The sequence below is a fragment of the Diplotaxodon limnothrissa genome, linkage group LG18, assembly GCF_057381915.1.
Source record: "Diplotaxodon limnothrissa isolate DT_005_m linkage group LG18, D_limnothrissa_male_GT1.1, whole genome shotgun sequence".
Lineage (NCBI taxonomy): Eukaryota > Metazoa > Chordata > Actinopteri > Cichliformes > Cichlidae > Diplotaxodon > Diplotaxodon limnothrissa.
The window spans coordinates 14,509,719-14,533,935 of NC_140613.1; the positions used below are offsets into that span (position 1 = coordinate 14,509,719).

General features: G+C 40.0%; 1 protein-coding gene across 1 annotated transcript in view; it reads right to left on the reverse strand.

The window, feature by feature from the left end:
• The window catches only part of b4galt2 (UDP-Gal:betaGlcNAc beta 1,4- galactosyltransferase, polypeptide 2), a 185,965-nt gene that overhangs the window by 99,210 nt on the left and 62,538 nt on the right, over positions 1–24,217 (reverse strand). The window contains exons 2-3 of the mRNA XM_085377124.1: positions 7,493–7,611; positions 5,603–5,719 (exon numbers count right to left, since the gene is read on the reverse strand). Coding sequence (XP_085233250.1) covers positions 5,603–5,719; positions 7,493–7,611 — 236 coding nt within the window. The remainder of the gene's footprint in view (positions 1–5,602; positions 5,720–7,492; positions 7,612–24,217) is intronic.

The following is a 24,217-nucleotide window of genomic DNA, read 5'->3' on the forward strand; positions in this document are numbered from 1 at the left end:
TTTCATGACCTTTAGGAAGAAGCCTGACGCCACAGTTGAGAACCACTAGATGATACATAACTCTTACTAAAACTAGCTTGACATCAACAATAAAATATTGCTTGGTGCATTAGTATTAACAGCTGAATAACGTCACACAGTCACAGAGGTCATTTGTTCTGCAGGATAAGTGCTTTTGGTTTTAATAATGATTTTGCTTATAATTTGTATTTTTGCTTCGGTGTGATTTTAATGCAGGATCATTCCTCGTAGAAATACATAAATGTGTCCAGTTTTCAAGTGACCTTAAGCTCTTATAAAAAGTCCTAACAGCAGATGGCTCTTCCTCCTTCATCACTTCTGTCGCTCACCCTCTTTCTCACCCTCTTTTCTTTTTGTTCTGTCCCGCTCTTTGCCTCTCTCTGGGCTTTCCTCCAGTTTTACGCGATGAGCTGATGGCCAACAAACAAACATTGGCCCCGGTCCTCGGCAGGCAGAGAGGACACAGAGCAGCAGGGCAGAACAGCAAGGTTGCTATATCACTTTCCGCATGATCCCTCTGCAACGCCTACTCACTGTACCTCACCAGCTGCACCACCGCTTTTTAGAGCGAGATGATAGCTGCTTAAAATTTTTCAGTTGAGGGCAGTGACACAGTACAGCAAGCAGGGAAACCACTCTTAAGTTTATGAAAAGTTAAATGACCTCTGACTTTTGCTCTTATGGATAAATCATTGCTCTTGCACAGCACTCATACCTGGTCACCAGTATGAGGTGGCAGGAGGTTGAAAGGAGTTGTTTTGTAGTAAAATATTCTAAACATATAGAATCTGGAGGATTAAAAAATGTTTCCAGTCAGCAGAGAGGACTGCAAAGTTACAGATAAATGGTTATTATTGAAGCAGATATGCGACGATAAATGGACTAATTTAATTCCAAAAGACCAAAATTCCTTTGTGTAAATGAAGTGCAATGATGGATGACCATATCAGATTTTCTTAGCCATTCAAAAGCTTGAAAAGTTTCTTATTGAAATAATGAACAATACTGTACAAAATACAATGTGATCTGAGAATACATCTATCATTCATTAGCTGCTGGTTCACTCAGTCCTGTTGTTTGTGGTGCTGCAGTTTCAACAAAAACACAAAATTATGACATCTGTGAAAGTGAGATGTGTTGCAGGACTCTTGCACTAGACTGCTCGGTGTGCTTAAAAAACAGGCAGGTGAGCTTATATGCTGATGATGTTTGTGAGGATGCTTGGGCCAAATTTGATGCTTCAACTCTGTGGGTGAAAATCACACCAGACAACACAGCCTTCCTGTTTCCCACTGATGTGAAATAGACTTGGTGATTGTAAAGGGTTGTATTTGCAGTGTGTAGCTGTTAGCTGACCTTCAATAAAATAAAGAGGATATTTAATATCTGTTTGAAGGACGAAGATTCATATACAGCACTGTGCAAAATTCTTCAGTCACCCCTCATTTCTGTATATTTTGCTTCCAAGAAGTCAGCTTAATTTTTAAAAAAAGTGATCTTTTGCAATAATTCATGCTTTCTTCGGTCTTTCGCAGTTTTTCTTTGGACATTGGCTGCCTTTTCACTCACTTTCAGTCCTGTCCTTGTAATTGATCGTTTTATGAGGAGTGTTTATTGAGCCACTTAACACTGATGTGGATTATTGATTATTATGAATTATTTAAGCATAAAAAGGCACCTAACCCGAGAGATGAACCAAGTCAAGTATCAATGTATTTGTGTAGCACATTTAAAACCTCAGTTGACAAAAGTTCTCCACAGTAAAAGCCTGGATATGATGATCAAAGAAAGCCAGCGAGTATCAATCTTTTTTTGATTGAGTGATTGCACAACTCTTTTACCAGCAGTGTTGGGGATATGTATCCGATGTCAAAATTCTGTAATTGCAAATGCATAATAATGCTATCAGATATTCATCCACCATGCAACACCATCTGAAAGGCATCCGATTATCAAAAGCTTCATTTTTCAGCACGGCAGTGCATGACAATGTTCTACAATAACGCACAATGAAACTATATAAGTCATGGATTGGCCTCACCAGAGCACATTACTGAAACTTTAGTGAAGCCTGAGATCAGAAGTCAGGCGACTTAAAAAAAAGACAGCTTGTGTAGAAGAATAAAGGTGGTCACAACAAATATTGATGTTCAGATTTTGTTAAAAGTGCACAAACTCTATTTTTTTCCCATGTATTTTTGCAGATGTTTCAATAACTCAGTGCATCTATTTCCCATTTTCCTAGCAAAATACAAAGAAATGAGGGGTGTTTTGCACAGTGCTGAATGTGCGTGTGAGTGACACATACACAAAAAGCCTGTGTTGACTCGAAGGACATGACAGCCATTATCTGTTAGCCAAGATGAGCCCGGAGGGTGGAAATTATCACAGCATGACCTCCATCCCTGACACACACACCAGTGCAACACCCCCACTCCAACCTTTTAACTCCGTGTTAAAAGGTTACAGATTTTCACTCTTTCAACACTTGAGCGAGCATGATAGCAAAGTTCTCTCCGCTATCCTTTTGGAAAGTGACGCCGGGTGTAAAGGTTTAATTGCCCACCGTGTCAGATACATCAGGGCTTCTTGTCATCAGAGTCCCACCTCTGTCGCTTTGATTCGCTTCCACTCAATCTGCCTGCTTGTTCCTCATCTCTGCCTCATTTTAGCATCTTTTCTTGTGACTCTCTTAGAGGTGTTCTGGCAATCAGAGCACTCATGTGTCCTGACTGACCTCTTTAACAGAAACCCGTAATAGCTGGAAGAAACAACGTTACCAATTGAGTTATTCAGGCAAACATTGTGGAAGCCTCAAGAATGAAGATTGGGAGCTCTTATGTTAATCAGAGGTCGAGTTTTTAAAAAAAATGAATCAGCTGATCAGCTTTAAGTAACCAGTGGATGAAGTACTAAGTTATTGGTTAATAGATAAAAGCCTGAGCCTGGTTCTGCCAGAGGCTTCTTCCTGTTAAAATTGAGTTTCTTCCCCACTGTCATCAAGTGTTTGCTAATGGCGGTCACCTGATTGTTTGGGTTTTCTCTGTATTACTCTATGGTATTTACTTCACCTCATCTTGAGGCGACTGTTGTTCTGATTTGATGCTATATAAATAAAACTGAATTGAATTGACAAGCATACTTATAAATTAGTCCCAAATAAACCACATCACTGGACAGCCTGACAAGTCCACTGATTTAATTAGTCTAAGTGAAGCCCAGCAATGGGAGGGGATAGTGATAATTCACACGTTTAAACTTGCATTAGTTTAAACTCATAAGTTTCATTCTAAATATATGGAAGTGTTACCAAATGCAGTGTTACTAGGCAGTAAATATGTTTGTTTTTGCTATAAAGCTTTATGCTGTAGGAGCTGAACTTGCTTCTGATTAACTGCAGACTTTGGCCCTCATGCATTGGCTTAATTCTTCAGCACTGTAGGTCACTGTATGGCAGCATCAGAAGAGGTTTTGAGATAGAGGAGAAAAAAAGCAGTATGATTATGTTTCAGACAAAAATTGGGAACCTAGATTCACTAGCAACACTTAAACTTTCATTGTTGTCATCATTATTATTATTCATGACATGTTCGCTTTTTCAAAAAGTCCAACTTTTCAGTTAAACAAAACATAAAAAGGGAGATTCGTGTAACATCACAAGTCAAAAGATAAACAGAAACTGCATGACATAAGACCTCTGTGCCTGCAAACCGCCCGGAGATAAAACTGAAGGTGAAGTCAAAGTATTTACAGTCTTGTGATGGAAATGCCAATGAGAGATGGGCTGGAAGGAAAGGAGAAGGTTAGGTTAAAAATGCTTCAGATGTTGCACCCACTCTAACAGCTCTTACCCTCACTAACAGCTTTACTTTTGATATAAGGAAGATTAAAAACCGTTCAGATGTGTTTACGTGTGTGTGTGTTTGTGTGCATAACTGTAAGCGAGAGAGAGAGGACGAGAGCAAAGGAGTAAGACACTGGAACATAACCACATCAAGAGCAGAGCGCAGCAGGGCAGGCGAAACCAAAGGCCTGTTCCACAGGGGAAGTGATTAAGGCGTTGCACAAGGCCCACAGGGAGCAAAAGGGCAGAAAAGAGAGCTCATTATCCATAATGTGGAAGAAGAGTTATTCTCGCCACAGAGTCACACACACACTCTCGCAATATTACTTAAAAATCCATCTTCTGAACCGAGTGATAGTAAATATGCTGCTCTGGAGATGGGCTGTTATTTGGGTTAAAGACAGTCAATGAAGAAGTTTGGGATGGGAGAGGGGGGAAGGCAGCCGTTAGGGACTGGAAGATGACTTGTTCTCTGTTGCATGCAGCAATGAATTCGACTGTATTAATAGATTAAAAAACTTAATATTGTGTTCCAATGATTTTTTACAGCTTAATACAAGACAGATGTACTTCGTTGCTCTTGTCATAGTGTATTTGGAGTTTTACAGGTCAGGCTCTTCTGCTTAACCATTGGCTGGAGCCTATCGCAGCTACCACAGGGTGAGAGGTGGGGTACCATGGACAGGTTGCAGCCCATCGCAGGGCTAACACACAGAGACACAACCATTCATACCTATGGGAAATTCTGAAATATCAACTAACCTAACCCCACTAAAATATTTATAATATGTTTACTTTGACACCTAATCACAAGTAATGAAATAAGAAAGAAACCACTCAGTTCAGAAGAGTTACCCCCAATCGAGGGGAAAGAGTTAAAAACATTGTTTGTTTCGCTCACAACAGAACTTAACCAGGAATATGACCACAAATTCAAGATTGTGACTTTTGCTCATGGTGCAGTATTGTGAATAATCAGTCCACGGATCAATAATAATGACCAATTAAGCATTAATATAATTTATCAAGCAAAACTGCTGCAACAAGTGATTTGTAGACATCGCACAGCTATAAATAACAAATAATTAATTCCTCCTTTAAAATAAATTTAGAAATACATAAAATGAAGAGCTGCACTTCATAATTTTCATTTTCATGAAAGAGTAGAGTGAGAAACACAAAGAAGCCATCAACTTATTGGCAAAAGCAAAGTCGGTCCATAGCCTGTTTTTCTGTCGACCTAAGCCGAAACGTAAACACACAAAAAATAAGCCTACTTTTATTTATGTTCATTAATAGTCTGATAAATTACTCACATGGAAACCAAATCATTGTTTTTCAGTTTCAGATCATCAGCGTCAATGTTCTTCCCTTGTTTCTTCTGTGTCTCTCTCAAACTTACATGAAGGTGTTACCAAAGCCTGCAGACTCTTAAATATGCAACTGCTGGTCAGTTAAAAATAAACAGGTGGTCTGTTCAGCTGCTTCCCTGGAGGTCACCGCAGTTCCCAGGAGGTCACAGACCTGCATGTTTGATTTGGCCAAATGCCCACCCTCCCATTTATCCTGGCTTGTGACCTCCTGTGGATGGGTTTGTATTTCCTCACAGTCTCAAACCAGAAATCCTTCACGTGAAAGGCAAATTTGTTAACCACTACACCAAGAAGCCACCAGGTCACTTAAAAAGAAACGCCGTATTGCAGTTCTTACTGCCGTTCAGGCTCTCTGACATCCTACCTGGTTGATGATGTAGATGCCGTAATCAATCTTCTGGCGTCTGAGAATAGGGTGGAGGTAATGGAGCCAGTACTTTAGGTGATTCTCTCTGTGACGAAACGGGATGATGATGGCCACCTACACAACAGGGACAGTTTCAGCACATTACCTGATTGTCCTGAATGTGTAGATTTATTATAGATCATATCCCAGACATTACCACTTGACTGCCACGACCTAAACCTGGTTCTGTTGGCGGTTTCTTCCTGTTTAAAATGAAGTTTTCCTTGAGCACCTTGAGGTTACTGTTCTTGTAATGTGGCACTATAAACACACTGAATCAAACCGAATGACCACAAACACACACCAACTAAATCTCTAACACGAGTGAACTGTTATTTCCACAGCTCCTGTTAATGTCACAGTGAACATAAAGCGGGGTTTTATCCATAATGAACAAAGCACGCCAAGTGAGCAGAGCTCACTGGCATCGCATACTTGAGACAAATTAAGGGGCCGTGTCTCTGAACTTGAAGCGAGTCATTTTCAGGTGTCCAAGGTTGAACCGTAATCTCCTCTGTGAGTTCATGGTAATTTTGTGTTCAGATGAAGATTGGCAGAAAACTAACCTTGGTTTCTGTATAGTTGAGCACCGAAATTGCCCAGATACTCAAAGAGGTGTCATGTAGAGGAGAAAGTCAAACACTGAAAATGCTGAAATTAGGGAGTTCTCAAAAAAGCTGCCCTCCACACCAATATAGCAATGTTTCATTTGTCTCCATTAATTTAAATCCAGTAAAAGTGAAAATGAACTCCAGTAAAAGAGAGCTGATCAATCAAAGTTAAATGAGAACATCAGTAAAGAAAAGGTGAGTAACAATTTTTGTGATATATATATTAACTTCAAATTTTGACTGTCTGAGGATCTTCTCTGCCGCATCTCTGCATGCGTGTTTGTGTTTTTAGTCTTCTTGCAGGTGTTGAAGTGAAGATGGGTATCGTGGTCATCAGCAATGCCACGATCCCTGGTGGCACTGCTCCACCTGGTGTGCCAGTGCTCCTATACAAGCAGCTCAGTGGCTGATACGAAACCGAGACGTTAGCGAACGTTGAACTTAAGGTCCATGTCAGATCTGAATTCTGTCTGTAGCCTATAATGTTTAAAGGTTCAAATCGCTAATATTCAACTATCACATTTGACCAGTGTTACCTTTAGCTGTCAGAAGATCTATAAATGCTATGAAATAAAATGTTTCACCCATTCTTTTTGAAAGCATCACGCATTTTATGTGCGCTCACAGAGAGCCTGAAGCAGAAAACCTGAGTTAAGAGAGAAAGTTGATAACCACCGATATGAAAACAGTTATCTCAGACTGTGGTTAAAAGGTTTATTTAACAAGGTAATGCAAAGAAAGCCTGACTATGGACTAAGTCATGCAGATGGTGATCCCCTAGTAACCACTGGTTACTTGCTGTGGTTGCCTGTAGTTTCAACTCAAGCCCAAACAAACGTTCCCCTTCAAAATAAAAGTTGCACCATTTAGAACAAGTTAGTTACTTATTCAAATTTCAGTATCGCTCAGCGAGTTTCCAGACAATTCTCCGTCTTCAAAGCAAACTACGAACTCTGAGTCAACACCTCATAAAAAAATGAAATAACAGTCTGTACCATTTTAAATTGGGTATGTTGTATTGTGTTAGCTTTTCATAATTTTGTCTATTTCAACATTTTTGTTTAGTACCTCATCATTGTGACTTCGTCCAAGTCTCAGGCACTTTATCAGGCACTAAATCTCATCTTTTATTTTTATACTGGCAGAAGCTGACTTCTGCTAGAATATATTTACCGTACAATGTGAAATATAGTTTATTCAAATGTTGTGAAATACAAATAGCGATGCATCTACAGACCTTCCATCTGGGCTGACAGTCTGGAGGCGTGTATCGGCCTCCCTCGGTCACATTGGGATTTTCTTTCTGCACTCGTTCCATCGTCATCTGGGAGCTGAACTCGATCAACAAACGCCCCACTGAGGAAAAGAAAAGAGACAGAGAAAGTGAAGAGAAAAGCATTAGTGGGATGAGTTGGGTAACAGACTAGACAGGGCATGAAAGAAGTGAAAGAAAAAAGACATGATGGGGGGAAAGAAAACAAGAGAGGGAATGAGGGACACGGAGCAAACGCTTTTAGCTTCAAAGCAACACTATACGTGTATCAAAGTGATGTGTGCAGAAATAATGATTTCAAGGGATATGTTTCGCATAATGCTTCATTTAATAAGATGCACAGGCTTTGGAAAACCCATACTCCTAAAAAACAAACAAACAAAGACTTTGAAGTCAGATGTGTAAACACATGGAAAGTAATTATGCAGCTTAGTGATAAACCCACATCATACAGTATGTTACATCTCTGCAAATCAATCCTTTGAGTACTGATGAGTCAAAAACTATCAGTGTGCAAGTGTGTTTATGTGCATGAGACCAAATTAAAAGAAAGATATGCTTTAAATCTCTGGCCTGGATGATAAATCCAGCCCCTTGCTCTGAGAACCGCCATCATTAAAACACCTGAGAAAGCTTCGCTGTTTGGACTCCGACCAAAGCCCCCAAACCACGGACCTCATTTCAACAAACCAGACTCTCAGCACTCATTCTCCAAACTGCAAAATGTCACTCATTAGTGCATGTCTTTCTTCAGCGGCTGGGAACTCATTAGCTCAAATCATCACGCATCATTTGATTCACCAAAAATATTAAGTAGTATTACATGATTTTTATCATTCAAGGCAACAAAAACAAGCCCTGCTTATGTATAATAATGCAGTTTATCTATATGTGACTGAAATCTTTAAATAGAAAAAGGACAGTCGGTGACTCGTTCTTTATTATCTGTTTTACAATGAACACTGTCACTGCACTACAGAGGAGAGAAGCACAGCGAGCGGCCATGAATGTTTTCAACAATATGAAATGTGTTTCAGTCTGCAGATGAAAATAATACATGAAAAAATGCACTTCTTATGCTGTTTAAATAATCGCTATATTTCTGAGTTGTTCAGATTTTTGGCATTCATTAGCATGAAGTATTTTAACCTGTTCTCACAGTTAATACAAAAGAAAAAAAAAACTTCAGCACGGCCGTGGTATAGCATTTCGTACACGATAAATCTGGTGTAAATTTTTACCTGATATTGTGGCACCATGTGCTTAGGTTCCCACGTTCCCTAGCTCGCATAAGGAGACAAGCAGACGTCTCAGAGAGAAGGAGCTGCAAGTGATTCTCTAATGAGAATTTAGTACACAAAAAACAACCTCCAACAAACTACAATACTTTAGCAGGGAACAGTTTTATTGCATATTTTCCAGTGGTGGAAAAAACAAACTTGTTTCACCACTTGAAAACCCACCATTGAGTACAACCAGGACACGAGGACAGATGAAGAGACACGAGCGGCAGGATGATGTGCGACTGCAGAAAAACAGGTTAGAAAGCTTGACTTAAATTGAAAAATGTTTATTTTATTATGTGACAATGTTGTGCACCTGCTGAGAAGTTGCAAGACTAAGTTACTGAAATGTTAAGCGGTTACGTTATTTACTTTGAGACTTTTCCATCATCAGACTGATCTTTTCCCCACTGAAAAGCATAAGTTCCACAATACACTTTTAAGCAATGAAGTGCCAGATTTACCAAATATGATACTAATTAAAAATCATATATGCAAATTTATATTTTATTATTATTTTATAATTTAGGCTTTAAAGGCTTAAAATTCCCATTGAAAACAATATTACTGTGCTTGTATATGACTTGCTGTGTCGCTGTTGCACTACTGCTGCTCGCACCTCGTGGCAATGACTTCACACTTTGAATTAGGCAGTCTGTCATCAATGACAAGGATGGAAAACGTCCTTCATTTACTTACACGTATAAATGCTGCTGCCTTCAAACTGTAATCACCAATAAAACATTGTTGGTGATTTCATTTTTTTCCTACATCACCATGACATCATTTTGAGGCTACATCATCCAACCTGTACTGTTCAGATGGTTGTTTATTATGAAAGCATTTACCTTTTTAAGCTTTGAACATTTTATCTAAAATCCATCCATCTTTTCCTCGACGACACTACGAGAAAAAAATTAAGGGAATTTCCAGAAACCGTACGAACCCCGTGTTTTTAAAACGGCTACGCTTGAAGGCCACCCATTTAGGGTGTTTTGCCGGGAGCGTCTTGCCTCCTGCTTAATCACTCAACGATGGACTGTCAGTTTTAAACAGTTACAAAAATTAACTCATCGAAAACGTACACGTGAGAGGGATTCGACTGTGTTTGCTGGAGTGCATTGGTGTGTTGAGTGCTTAAAGCAGAGCAGGTAAGTGATGAGAAACGACAGTAAAAACAAAGTTTTGCCAGACTGTAACAAACATTTAGATAATTACAGCTAAAGCAGCGATTATGCATCAGTGTACATGGATTGTATGATTCCCATTTGTAAGTATGTATATTTACTGTGCAGTAAACAATCTACTTTCAACATACTTTTGGTGGCCAAGGTGTGTCTTGTGTTGTATTATGCACGTATAAACAGACAGTATTCGCAGCATCAGAGCACAGGAAAGAGAGGTGTGGCTCGTAGAAGCCCACGAGACGATAATGGGCTTAACATTGATGCATGAGCTCCGTGTTGAGAGGTCTGCTCCAATCAACACCGTGCAGGTGAGGAGTGTAATCAATGGAAACAAGGTTACATGTCCATAACACACCTCTTTATCACACCACAAGAGCTGAATGCAAACAGTCCCAGCAGCCCCTGACTACTTCTACCCATCGCCCTCCATCCCCTCCGCACTCGGGTCTCTTTCTTCCTCGTTCCCCTCTCACCCTAATGAGACAGAAAGTAGAACATGGTGTTTTCATCTTCTCCCTGTGATTTTTTTCCCCAAACTTAGTTTTCAGGCAGCTAAAACAAAACGGGGAGCTTACTGGATGTAGCATAACATAGTATACTGTGTATTAGGTTTTCTGAAAACACAAGAAAACATTGGGCGAGGTTTTAGTTGTTCCTCTTGAAGATAAAAGCTGGTTTATGGGGAAAAATCCCCCCAATAAATATAGATTAACATCATTGCAGCACAGGTCGTCCAAGTGTGACTCAAACTGATACTGCTACAATTTCAACTTTGCCTTCTTTACAATTCCAAATATGAACCGTTTAAACACTGGGATGCATACATTCACTGGTCTGCAACGATCCTCAGGTAGGCTGTGGTGTTTAAACTATACTCGACTGCTATTAAGGTGCCTGTATCATTACACCATCATCCTGAACTGTTGATACAAGACAGAATAGATGCTGTTTACGCCACACAATCTGAACGCCGTAACAGAAATCAAGACTCATCAGCCCAGGCAATATTTCTCAATCTTCTCTTGTCCAATTTTGGTGAGCTCATGTGAAGCAGATATGGTCTTCTCCATACTTTGCTTGTAACACGTGGTTATTTGAGTTACTGTTGCCGTCCCATCAGCTTAAAGCAGTATTTCTATTTTCCTCTGGCCTCTGGCATCAACAAGGCCTTTCTACCCAGAGGACTGCTGCTTACTGGACATTTTCTCTTCTTCAAACCATTCTCTGTAAACTCATGAGATGGATGTGCAGGAGAATCCCAGTAGATCAGCAGTTTCTGAAGTGCTCAGAACAGCCCATCTGGCACCAATAACCATGCCACTTTCAAAGTTCCCTAAATCACCTTTCTTTGTCATTCTGATGCTCAGTTTGAATTTCAGCAGGTTGCTTTTACCATATCGAAATGCACATGGCAGCACATGATTGGCTGATTAGATAAGATATTTAAGATTTTGAGTTTTGGTCACAACCACTTGTTAAAAGGATTTCATGTGTAGCAATTTTGGTGGCTTGGCTCTAAGAGCAATATCAAGACCACCAAAACAGCACACACTAGGCAATTAATGACAACAAACAAGACACTGATGATGGATTAGAAGCTGGGGTCCAAAGTGGCTTGCAGGGGGCAACATAAGCAGTCTAATTAATGTACATCGTCTTTGATTTACTGCTAAAATGCACAGAATGGTATCTGCAGCATTTAGATCTGGATATTTGAGGGGTGATTTGTCTTAGAGATTTATAAAGCATGATATCTAAAGAGCTTAAAAACATAATCATGAAATAAAATACATTGGCATTGTCATTACTGCATGGTGAAAATGTACAGGTACAATTCAGTAATCTTGAAAAAGCATGGTGACATAGGTAGAGGAAAACTTTTAAAGATATTCAGACTGTGTCGAGCCAGAACACACAAATAACAGAAAGAGAGCATTTTTGTGTTTGTGCATGTGTGATGCAGAAATGTGCAGGTTTGTGTATAAAATACACTTCAACAAACAGTAATGTGTTGTACAATGATAGCAGTGGAATTATCACACACACACACACACACACACACACACACACACAACAGCCACAGACACCTAACATGCTTATCTAAGTGGCAATATTACAGTAATACATTATAATCACACTCTTTGATCACTCTATCTGGGACATCTGCTGCACTTTGGGGAATGCAGAACTGCTTTATCTGCAGATATATACACATAACACACACACACACACACACACACACACACACACACACACACACACACACACACACATTATATGACAACCAAATTTTCTGTCACAATACAGCTGTGTGCAGGCAAGAGTAGGACCCAAACGCAAACTCGCAGAGACAAAAAGTAAACTCAAAAAACACAGCTTTATTGCTGGCGTGGAGTGGGACACGAAAAACAACACAAAACTAAACTGGGGAAACTAAAGCACAAGGAGCCACAGGGGAAAACTCACACAGCTATGAGGGAGGACGCCACCCTGACAAAGAGACACATGGGGCTTAAATACACTGAGGGATAACGAGGGGGAATGAGCCACAGGAGGAGAGCACAGCTGAGAGTAATTAGGAGGACGAGACAAGGGAAGCAAAACTAGAAACATTAACATAGGACAGACTGTGAAAGTAAAACAGGAAACACACTGATGGAACTCAAGACATGTAAACTTAACAGACTGGGGAGACAGAACATAGGGACCAGAAACATGGAACAGAAAGGCACAGTAGACACAACATGAACATAACAACGCCACAGGGGAAGAGTAAAACAAAATGCAGAAACACAGGACCTCTTTCAAAATAAAATCTGAAACATAATGAAACGCAAACATGACAACATAAGAAACACAGACATGAAGCACATGAAGGACAAGGGAGACTTAACGGGGTTGGATACACAAGGGGAATCTAATAACAAACGAACTTAGATAACCTAATGAACAAAATAAACTCAAACTTAAAACGCTGGGTCAAAAGACCCAGGATCATGACATTTTCCCCTCACAACAGTAACGAAACAAAACGGCAGAGCTATTAGATTAGCAGCACTCCCTTTCTCTTCCTCCCTTCCTGCCATTGTTGCTCCTATTCCCCCTCCACTGAACCTAGGATCCGTGGGCCCTAAGATGAAACAGATCAGTTTAATCTAGCTCTGCCAAGACTCCCCTCAGACCCCAGTGTTGCTACATACGGTGTAACAGAGTTCTCTTATTATCTGGTCTATCTAGACTGTATAAATAAAATGCAGAAATACCTTTAACAACTGTGGTTTAAAAAAGAAGTCTGGTTGTATAGAAGGATACGAGAAAACTGCCCAATTTCTCAATTGATTTATAACCATCCATCCATCCATCCATCCATCTTCATCCGCTTTATCCGAGGCTGGGTCGCGGGGGCAGCAGCCTAAGCAAAGAGGCCCAGACCTCCCTCTCCCCAGCCACCTCCTCCAGCTTATCCGGGGGAACACCAAGGCGTTCCCAGGCCAGCCGAGAGATATAATCTCTCCAGCGTGTCCTGGGTCTGCCCCGGGGCCTCCTCCCGGTGGGACATGCCTGGAACACCTCACCCAGGAGGCACCCAGGGGGCATCCTTGTCAGATGCCCGAACCACCTCAGCTGGCTCCTTTCGATGTGGAGGAGCAGCGGCTCTACTCTGAGCCCCTCCCGGATGGCCGAACTTCTCACCCTATCTCTAAGGGAGAGGCCAGCCACCCTTCGGAGGAAGCTCACTAAATATTTTCTGCATGACTTTATGGTCTCAATTGCTCATTTTATCTTACAGGATACAATATGATGCACATTTTGTCAATTCTGACCTTCTTCAGAGTAAAACAGATCATTGCAAGGCTGCGCTTCTTTGCAATGGACAGTTTGCTTAAAAAAAAAGCAAAAAGAAGATGGCTATGACATGGTGGACACATCAATCATTTACATAAGACCCAAAAATGGCATAAATATCCATCAGATATAAAGATATAAGAAGAGAAATACACATTTTTCCCCAGCCAGGTTACTGAGCATTGCTAGGCCTGTGCGACTCTTATAGGAAAACAAAACATGCAAAATATAACAGATTTTCATGGATCTGACAAATAAATTATCAATGAAAACCAATTAACTTGTTTAATCCTGTGTTTACTCTTATGTAGCTGATTGCAAAAGGGTAATAAAGTGAATAAAAGCAGTTTGATACCCTTGTGCACTGACTCAGTAGCTTTCTTTGTCTTTCTCTTAAAGAATGAGTTCGTGTCAATAAGGCTGTGAATTGGTTTGTCCTCACAGAGTCACTGGTCGGGCCATCTGACCATGCAAAACTCTACGACAGGCTGCCTGTTAATCAGCAGCCCTGTTCTGAGAGTTTCTGCGCCTTTGTGTTACTTAAGTGACAACTGAAGCGGCGCCAGGGTCAGATTTCTGCGAGCGGTTCTGAGTTTATAATTGAGTTTGGCTCTTTGGCCTCAGGAAGGGGAGGGAAATGAAAGTTAGAGAAAGTGAATAAATGAGAAGAAAAACGGACAGAAAGGAGAGCGAAAGCTGGAGGAAGAGGTTGTTCCTCTCCCTCCTGCTTCCCACTGACACTCTGTGACAATAGAGACTTTCAGCTCCCTGAATCTTATTAGCCTGTCCACTCTCTCAATCTCTTTTCTTTCAATCATTTACAAGTGCCTCCACCGAGCACAGGCCATAATTGAGATTCTTCCCATTTTGATGAAAGAAAGAAAAAGAGCATGAGGTACAAATGGGTGTGGAGGAGAGAAAAGGGAAAAGAGTCAAAAGTCTTCACGTCAGGTACCTACTTCTGCTAACATAGCGTTCATTTTGTTTATCTTCAGCACACTTTGTCCTTGTGTTAGCGATTTTACACCCTCTTCCAAGACTCATTACTGTGGATTGTGAAAATCATCGATGGCAAAGGCTATGCTCAGCTGTGAAATCCTGCCCGTGTGTCTGTGTCTGCATGTTGGGGTAAATTTATTGGATCAGAGGATTAGAGGTATCTGAGAATCTCCTCGACATGCAAGAAACACATTATCTGGTCGTGTGGGTGTGTATCTATGCAGAACACCCAGCGTGCACCCAAACAGACGAGATAAAGGGTTAACCGTGGTGTATTTACACCGCACCAACAACAAGCACAAAAGGATGAAGAGAAAGCTACAGCATTCACAAACTCATAGCTTTGTTGTCGCAAGTCATGTTGCTGGAAAATGGAATCCACCAGACAAAAAGGCAAACATGAATCTCAAGCAAAGGATAATGTGAAACTGGACTGTTTTGGATTAAAAAGAAAAAGGTTGATGTTCTGCCGCTGTCTTTCAAACAGGATGTGTCAGACCACAAGAGACAGAATTTTCAAGACAAAATAATTTCCAAAGGACCTTGACAGAAAGAGAGAGAGAAAAAACTGAGCTTATCTTTTGCAGGGAAATGAACTGCTGTCTTGAAACAAAAAAAATAAAAATAATAATGTGCTTCAAAAATGCCAGGAAATACTGTTAATACTATCCTACAGAATATATAATATAATGTAGCCATTAGAGGGACATAAAAAATGCAGTGATTTCAGAAACAGGCGTGCTGTAAATGTTCTCTTTGTTTGGTTGATGAGTGTTTCAAAGCAAAAGGAAAAAGTCGGTCGGACCAAAGCCAGCATTTACACTCATCTGAGCTGCATCAACACAACATGTGTTTACATCTGTAGGCAAGTGCATGTCAGGTTAGGGCATAAATTATGACATACGCTGCAGTAAAAGTTACGGTGTAGATCTTGAGGAGGGTTTGGGGTTACGGCGCGCCTATGGCGTAGATTTACTACATGAGTATAAATCCAACATAAGGCCACAAGCTGAACAGGGGTGATAGTTTCTGCAAGTTAGCCAGGATTGACTCAGGTCTGAGTGAAGCAAATTCCATCAACAGACAGTAAACTGTGGGGTGACTGTGCAGACATCGGCGTAGCTGCCAAATCTTAGACCCGTCCAACTACGCGTGAGATCCAAGTGGCAGATCAGCGCTGATATAAGTAAAGAAGAAGTCAGAACTGGAAAGTAATTGCTGAGTGTTTTCTTCAAAGTTTTTTCCACAGAATTTCAAGTTTTCAAACTGTTGCAACATCTCCCTCTGTATAATCTGTGAATCTCTGAGCTTCTGAGCTGATATATCATTAAAACAGCCGTAAAAACCAACACAATCATACACTCGTGTCTTCAACCCAGGTGTAGCGGCAGTGGTACAAAAATCGAGGGTTGCACAACTGGTCCAAGTGATACCAACGTAGCAATACATGCCAGCAGATGTGGTATCATTTTGGCCATGTAGGGCAGGGTGTAAGCAATGAGCATAAAAGCAGCCTCAGAAAGCAAAAAAAAAAACCCGCAAATTTTCTTCTAGCAATCATTAGAAATTAAACAGGTAAGCTGAAATCTGGTGCAACAAAGACCACCAGGATGGCAACAGAAGCTTTTGTTTGCTGTTATTTCAACATAAATCAAATTTATTCTGCTTAGTTTTACTCAACATTGTAGCCATTGGCTGCTCAAACCCCAGTGGCTCCAGAGAAGCCTGCATCCAGTTTGAGAAATGCTGTATCATAGAGAAGACGTGCGATATTATCCAAGGACAAACATTGTGAACATTATCAATAAACCAGTTAGGACCCCAAAACACCTTCAGCAGTATCGTGATAAAAAGTGAGAGCTTGCTGAATAATAAGCAGGATTGAATGTGGCTGTTTAAAAATTCAGATATGTGTAAGTTATTTTACACGCATTCTTTTACTTTGTCTTTTCTCACAATTCTACTAAAACTTGTCATGAAGTATAATCAAAAACAAAAACGCTGCCAGAAGCATCTTCCTTTGCGTTTGTTTTGCTCTCATGTTCAGACGTGTTAGCAGCCAAGAACTGGGAGATTTTTTTTCCTCATCAGGAAATGTTTTCTTTATTTACTGTCTGGTGTGATGCAAGAAAAACAATGTGTAAGCAAACAAGCCTTAACAAGAGATTTCATTAATGAGCGTGAATTTTAAGTAGGCCGATGAAAGTAATTACAGTGTGAAAAGCTGCAGATGCAAATACTGATTGTACAAAAGCTTGGTTTTTTTTTTTGTAGTGCTGTTTCTTACATCTCGTAACAATACTTTTATCAGTGTAAAGTCCTAATTATCAGCAGCAGAGCTGCAGATCATCACCCAAACAAGCAAAGTAAAAAAGCAAAAACAAAAATAAAAACACTTAATGGCTCAAATCCACGCGCACAGTATGTTCACTGACTGTTTTTGCTCTGAGATGGAAAAAGCTGAAAGTAGGGTGCTTGAAACAGATGGAGGATGCATGTAACACAACAACGTTTCCTGTCAGGGGGGGGGGAAGAATAAAGGTAAGAAAATAAAAGCACAAAAAGATGAACGATACAGTTTCAGATGCTGAAGGACGGCAGTTGGAGAACAAACACAGACAAAAAGAAAAAAGAAAGAACATGAAAACAGTAATAACACAGGAAACACAAAGTGATGGGGAGTGACAGATCGTGTAAGCCTGTGAGCCAGATGCTAAGCAACACCACTCCACACACTGCACTGCAGTTCTGCTACTGTCGTTGTTGCTTTTGTAATTTCCTCTGTGTCACAGGCTGTCATACACCAAATATCAAGAGCCATTTACATTATAACACAGACTAGTGCGCTACAATTGATACAGAAACCCTGTTGTTGCCTCTTTGATTCATCACAACAGCCTTTAATTAACACGGAGGTCATGTGATTGCTTTCATTTCTCTGTTTGTTTGTTTGCTAGCAGGATTAATCAAAAAGTTCCAGATGGATTAGCATGAAAATGTGACCAGAGGTGGGGGTTTGGTGCAAATTAGACGTGATTAACCTTTCAAGTCGGAGCCACGCATTCTTTTTTCTTAGCAAGACATTATGTTCCACATATTCACTACTAATAAATATATATATTAAATCCTAATTGAAATAAAAAATTGTGACACTTGATGTTCTCACATAAATACCACAAAGTAATCCGTACCCAGGATCCAGAAACTCAGTTTGTGCTTGGTATGGGGGAATTTTCAGCCTTGGCGGAGGGATGTAGACTTGGACTGCTCTTGCTAACAGAATGATCCTTTAATTAGTGGCAAGTAATATCTGTCTGAATAATAAGGGAGAAAGAATCCTTGCATAAACACTTGCATGAGCACATACACACATGCAAAATAAAAATGTGATATATGAAGCACATATGAGAGGAATGTTTCTTATTATGCCATTTAATATTGGGGATACTTTATTCAAAACAGTAATTCTGATGTTGGTAACCACTATCTTGATCCCCGTAGTCTTTGAATGGTGTTTTAGGTTTTGGCAATTAGTTAACGCAAAGAAAGCTAGCTAGGCTGAACTTGCTCACCCATCTGAGCTTTCACTACCAATCACAGAAACCTACGTGTTCTTGTGTTACTTTTCCCCAAATGTTGTTTTTGGCACAATTTGGATTATTCTCCCTATTGCTCGATATCAAATCTGCATGACTGGCAGATGAATTACGAGTGGCACACCAGCATGTGTCCCTTGTATAAGCATAAGTGTCTGTTTTTGGCAGTACAACTACAGGTCCCACTGCCGCTGTCCAGCTGGCACACTGACGTGCTAGTTGGCACATGTGCTGACCTCGACACACACACACACACACACACACACACACACACACACACACACACACACACACACACACGTAGTTGTGTATCCCGAAACAGCCAGAGCCAAAGTCATGATGACTTCAAGGCCATGAAACTGTCAGAGCACTGTGTTTGGAGTGGTCGTTGGGACAGACATGAAATAGTGCAGGAAGCTCGAATCAGGCTGCCAGAGAATTACAATCCAGACACAACTGTTCCTGATGCCAGGACATCATCCAGGAATAACATAGCAAAATACATAATTATCGAGTATTGAGTTTAAGTCAAAGCTGAGGTGTGAAATAACGTGTAGCAGCTAAAAGCAACTTTTTTGTTAATCTAACACTGAGATCACATCAAAAATCATCACTTGTTTTTTTTTAGAAAGTTGAGTATCTGCATGTTTAATGATGTGGAAAACATACAGTATCTGTCCTTTATATGCAAGCATTCTCTCAGCTCACAGCAGGTTCACAGTAGATGAACAGCCATGTTTGATTTGGCAGACTTTTATCCCAGACACCTTTTGTGATGCAGGGATTTGTCTCTCCTCCTTGTCTTAAATCAGGGATTTTTCACAGTTAAGCAAATGTGTTAACCACTGCAGTCATTCCACTTAAACACAGCACTGAGTCAAAAAGGTTAAAGAAGAGACCTCTGCAGCATCCTGCTTAGTTCAAATAAGTTCCTGTGTTAACAAACTAACCTGTCAATACGACATCCTCTGTCCCATAACTCAGTTATAAGTTCCTTATGTCTATGTTAATAGTAGCTGCCAAACTAACATAGATGACGAGCTACACTGTCCTGCAAACTTTAAGCCAAAAAGACTAGAAAAGGACCAGAGAGTGTCTTCTCTTTCCAAGGCTATAAAATATCTTGCACAAAAACTTTTCACAAGCTCTCAAATGTCGATTTCTTCACACAGAGAAAGATAACACTTTATTATATTGCAGGCAGGAGTAAGACTAAACCCCTGCAAGGATTCTACCATCAAAGGCCATTTTATTCATTTAAATTGCTCGTCCTGTCCAGGGTTGCAGACCCAAACGCAGACTTCATAAACAAACCCTTACTGAGGTGATGCAGGTAATCCAAAAGGCAGCAAAAAATACCATCAATTCCACAGAGCACACACAAGGGAGGACAGACAGGAACCCAGTATGACTCACAACAAGGAACAGAAGGAAACCGAGGCCTTAAATACACACAGGAGGTAATCAGGGAGAGTGGAAACACCAGGGTATCAAAACACAGCTAAAACTAATTAAAACAATTAGTTTTAAGAAAGTAACAAAGGAAATTAAATTAATAGCAAGGCACAAGAAACAGGAATGACCAAATTAAACAGGAAATAGCTAAATGGGACTCACATACAGTACTAGAGATGAAAACCAAAACACAAGAAGACACAAATGAGGCTGGAATAAACTAAAGGATCAAACATCTGTACAAACACAAATAACTAGAAGAAATAAACTATCAAAGTTATTGGAGTAAAATAAAGAAATAAATAGAAATGATATAACAAAACAACCAAAAATAAACATAAACCACACCATGACAGGCCCCTAGTTGTATGGCGTTATTTTTGTGCCACTATTTTGAGCGCTCATAAAAAAACATTTGCAGGTGCAAGTGTTGTATTTTGAGAAGAAATTTATTTTGAGCTAAGAAAAGCTAAATTTGAGTGAACAAAATTCATTGCTGTGTGCAAAAAATGTATTTCAGTGTTTGCTATTATACACACACACACACTAGCAGAAATGTTGAGAGCGCAAGCAACGCATTGCAAGCAAGCGCAAATGCAAAAACTGAGCGAGAGGGGCTGCTATTGTGTGTGTGTGTGTGTGTGTATAATAGCAAACACTGAAATAAATATTTTGCACGCAGCAGTGAATTTTGTTCACTCAAATTTAGCTTTTCTTCGCTCAAAATAAATTTCTTCTCAAAATGCAACACTTGCACCTGCAATTTTTTTTTTTTTTACGTGCGTACGTGTATTGAGAAATTGCAAACACAGGAAGAAGACCATTTCTGGCTCATCCTTGGTTGACCTTGAAGATGAACTAGTAGCCTAGAAACTACCATCGACATGTTTTGATGAACATGATGTCAAATATGAAATACCTCTTCTTGCAATAATGATTTCCTGTCAAGTGCTTGTTCTTTCGCTTCAATTCAAGAGGTTAGTTGATTTCCTCTCAACATTACCAGGCACTCTGGTGGAGGATACAACCCAATCAGCCATTGATCATACAAAATCTATTATCAGCCAATGGAACACTTTCTTGTGCTGCAGTTTTATGAATTAAAACATTTAATTGGCGACGGAAGAGATGACTCTGATTACAAACTAATGACAAGAAACGCAGCGTCTTTGTCTGTGAGCTAAGCATTCCCTGCTACTGTTAATCAAAGCTGCATTTATTTTATTTGAAATACAGAGAAATGAAACAAGAAGGAGCAGCCAGAGCGAGCGGTTAGATGAAGCGCTGCAGGTGACAGGCTGCACACCTCCAGCTTCTCGGGGAGGTGACCAACTGCTTTCACTGTGCCCTGCTGTTTGTGGACTCATGCCGTGTGCCGCATGAAAAGACCACAGTTGCTTACAGAATGCTAGAAAGGAGCCAATTATTGCATGACTTTCTTTATTAAGAACAACAAGAGGTTGCGTTGCTGCCCAGAGAAGTCGTGACCTGTAATATTAAGCCACATATACCACGGGAATCAAAGGATCAGCCCAGGCCAAAATCTCCTGATTGTTAACAAAATTCACTCTGATAGATGTAGGCTTGTGTGCAAAGACAGCTGCAGTCATCTACAGTCCATCACCATAGTAACAGTACACACAGCGTTAGCAAGCTAACACCAACTAAGATTTGCATGTATGCCTGTTTATGATTTGAACACTTCAATAACAATCTGGCTGCGCCTCTAGTTCCTTGAGATCCAACACTAATAACTTCCTGGACACCGTGTAAATTATAATCTGTAACTACATCCACACCATAATTCTCCAACATGTAGGACTATTTTGAAAAAAATATATATATATTCAACACATATTTAAAGAAGTTTAAAGACACAAAGGAGGTGTTTTCAATTGAGGACATACTCACACTCACTAAATTAATTTAAAACAAAAAACAAAAAACCCTTTTGGCTCAGCTGTGAAAATCCTAACAGGTGTCAGTCTTGCTAGATCAACTGTATCCCAAATACCAGCAAATGCACAGAGAGCTGCAAGTATTTTTAGCAGTACTTTAAACAGAGAAAGAAGTAAATGCTTCTTCATGGAGCAGGTGGTGTCAAGTAAATATTTCTAGGTGAGCCAAATGTGACATTTGACACTTCTGAAGGCCACGCTTTGACACTTCTTGCACGGATGTGTGCGTTTGTATGCATGTGTGCAGAAACACGCGCAGACACCTACAGACAGACACACTTAAACCCATCTGAGAGTATCAGTGTCCCTGTGTTCACGTCTGTCTTGATCTTCCTCAGCTTTAATCTTCTTTCCTTCTTTTCTCCCTGGAATTTTTTTTTTTTTTTATATGTCCATCACCATTAAAGGCCATCGACATACGTCCAACTGTGTTTGGACTCAAATCACATACCACACACATACACATACACACTAAAATGCACGCAGGCATCAATCAAAAAGTCATGCCGATCTGGAAAGAGCAAGGTGGCAGATGGGCAAACAGTTGGAGGGCTCATAAGAATATTTAAGAATAATCATGAAATGTTTACATTTAAAATTTGAGAAAGAAAATGATTCTACGTAAATATTACGGTGTATGCTTTCAATGTTTAATCAATGTGTCTGAATTTGGGTTCAGTTTAGGTTAAGTTTAGTTTAACTCTAGTGTTTGAGGTTTTTTGGAATGACTGGTGATATTTATGATGTTAGTCTTTAATTTGTGCTATTACTTTATAGTTATTCTGATTGTCTGATTCTGTTAGTCTGATTGCGTGATTACTTTCACCTGAGTCTCGTTAAGGAAAACTTAATTTGACCTCTAAAAGCGGTTTTGCTGTGGCTCATTATTTCCTGACTTACACTCTATTGTAATTACATTAGCTGTAAAATAACTTAATGATTGCAAGGGTGAAGTGTGAGCTATATGTTTAAATTTAAATGACTTGCAGCATCAAGAAAAGAACAGAACAGCTACTGTGTTTTGCACCATATGGCTTCTTTTTTCCTTTTTTTAAAGTTGCCGCAATTAGTGAAACAAGCAGTGAAAAACTACCACAGAAGTCATCTGTGCTTGTCCTTACAGTCCCAGCAACATCAGCCGCAGCAGCACAATGAATCAAAGCAGCTTGATAAGTCAGACCCTCGTTTACTCCGGAGTGCATCACCATAATTAGGAGCCACAGGAAGTCATGCATGAATCCCCCCAGAAAGTAGTTGAAGTAGAAAATTGAGTTTTCTGTGCAAGAACAAGAGTTTTAGAGTGTCATTTTTATTATTGTAATTAGCATTATTACTTATACAGTATTTTCTGAATTTCTGCATTACTCAACTTCCTATAAGCTCCTTGCTGCTCACAAGGAGCATGTGGCCTGCCGGAGAAAGCTTCCTAACTCCATATCCTTTTTGAGTCTAGAAAAGCTGCTTTAAAGCTGCAGGGTGGCATTATTATTATTAATATTTCCCCTGCTTTCAGGGATTGTTTAGGAAGCAGATATATTAAACTGGTTCCCACTGTCTTGTGGGAGGAAAAAAAATATTTCTTGGTCCTGGTTTTTGCTTGCTGTGCAAAAAGCTAACCTGGCTTTAAACAATGTGTATGATGTGTCTGGATTTGCTCACCTGTGAATTTTCTGATCTGCCTGCAGTGTTGTGGTGGATGGTGGCTAGTGCTAAATGTTGCAGAGATATCGGCAGAACTCATCAGGTACGTCTTCTGAACCAAAATATGGATTGCTTCATCTGTTTGATTAGTTAGTTGACCTGTTCTACAGTACATTTATACGACTATGCAAACATTTATTCACAATCTAAGGCGCGCTACATATAGTATAATAGTAAGATCAAATATGCTTCTTTTAAAAGCAGCCTTAATCTGTTCAAACACTGGCAGCCTAAAATTGAATAACAGACTCACTAAAAGCCATACTGTGACTGTTTTTAAATTACTGTGGAAATCAGATTAAGGCCTTTCTGCCTAAAGTAATAAGAGCTATTTTGACTTTAAAAAAAAAGATTTTAATAAGTAATGGGTATCCTTTATAAAGAATATGGAGCGAAGAGGCTAATGAGTTTAAATGAGCCATTTAAAGAGTACATGGCCCTACTCACAACAGGAAATGTAACAGTGGAGGTGCACGTAAGACAGAGAGGAAAACCGAGAGTTGACAGAGAGGGGCTGAAAACACCCCGAGGTATGAAGGAAAATGCAGTCCGTTAGAAAAACCGAGACAGTGTGAAAGGTAGAAGGTAATGCTTTCAATCTCTCCACCTGGTGGTGTTTACCCAGCCGGAGGCCCTGACAGGCTAGTGCAAACTTTTCCCACAC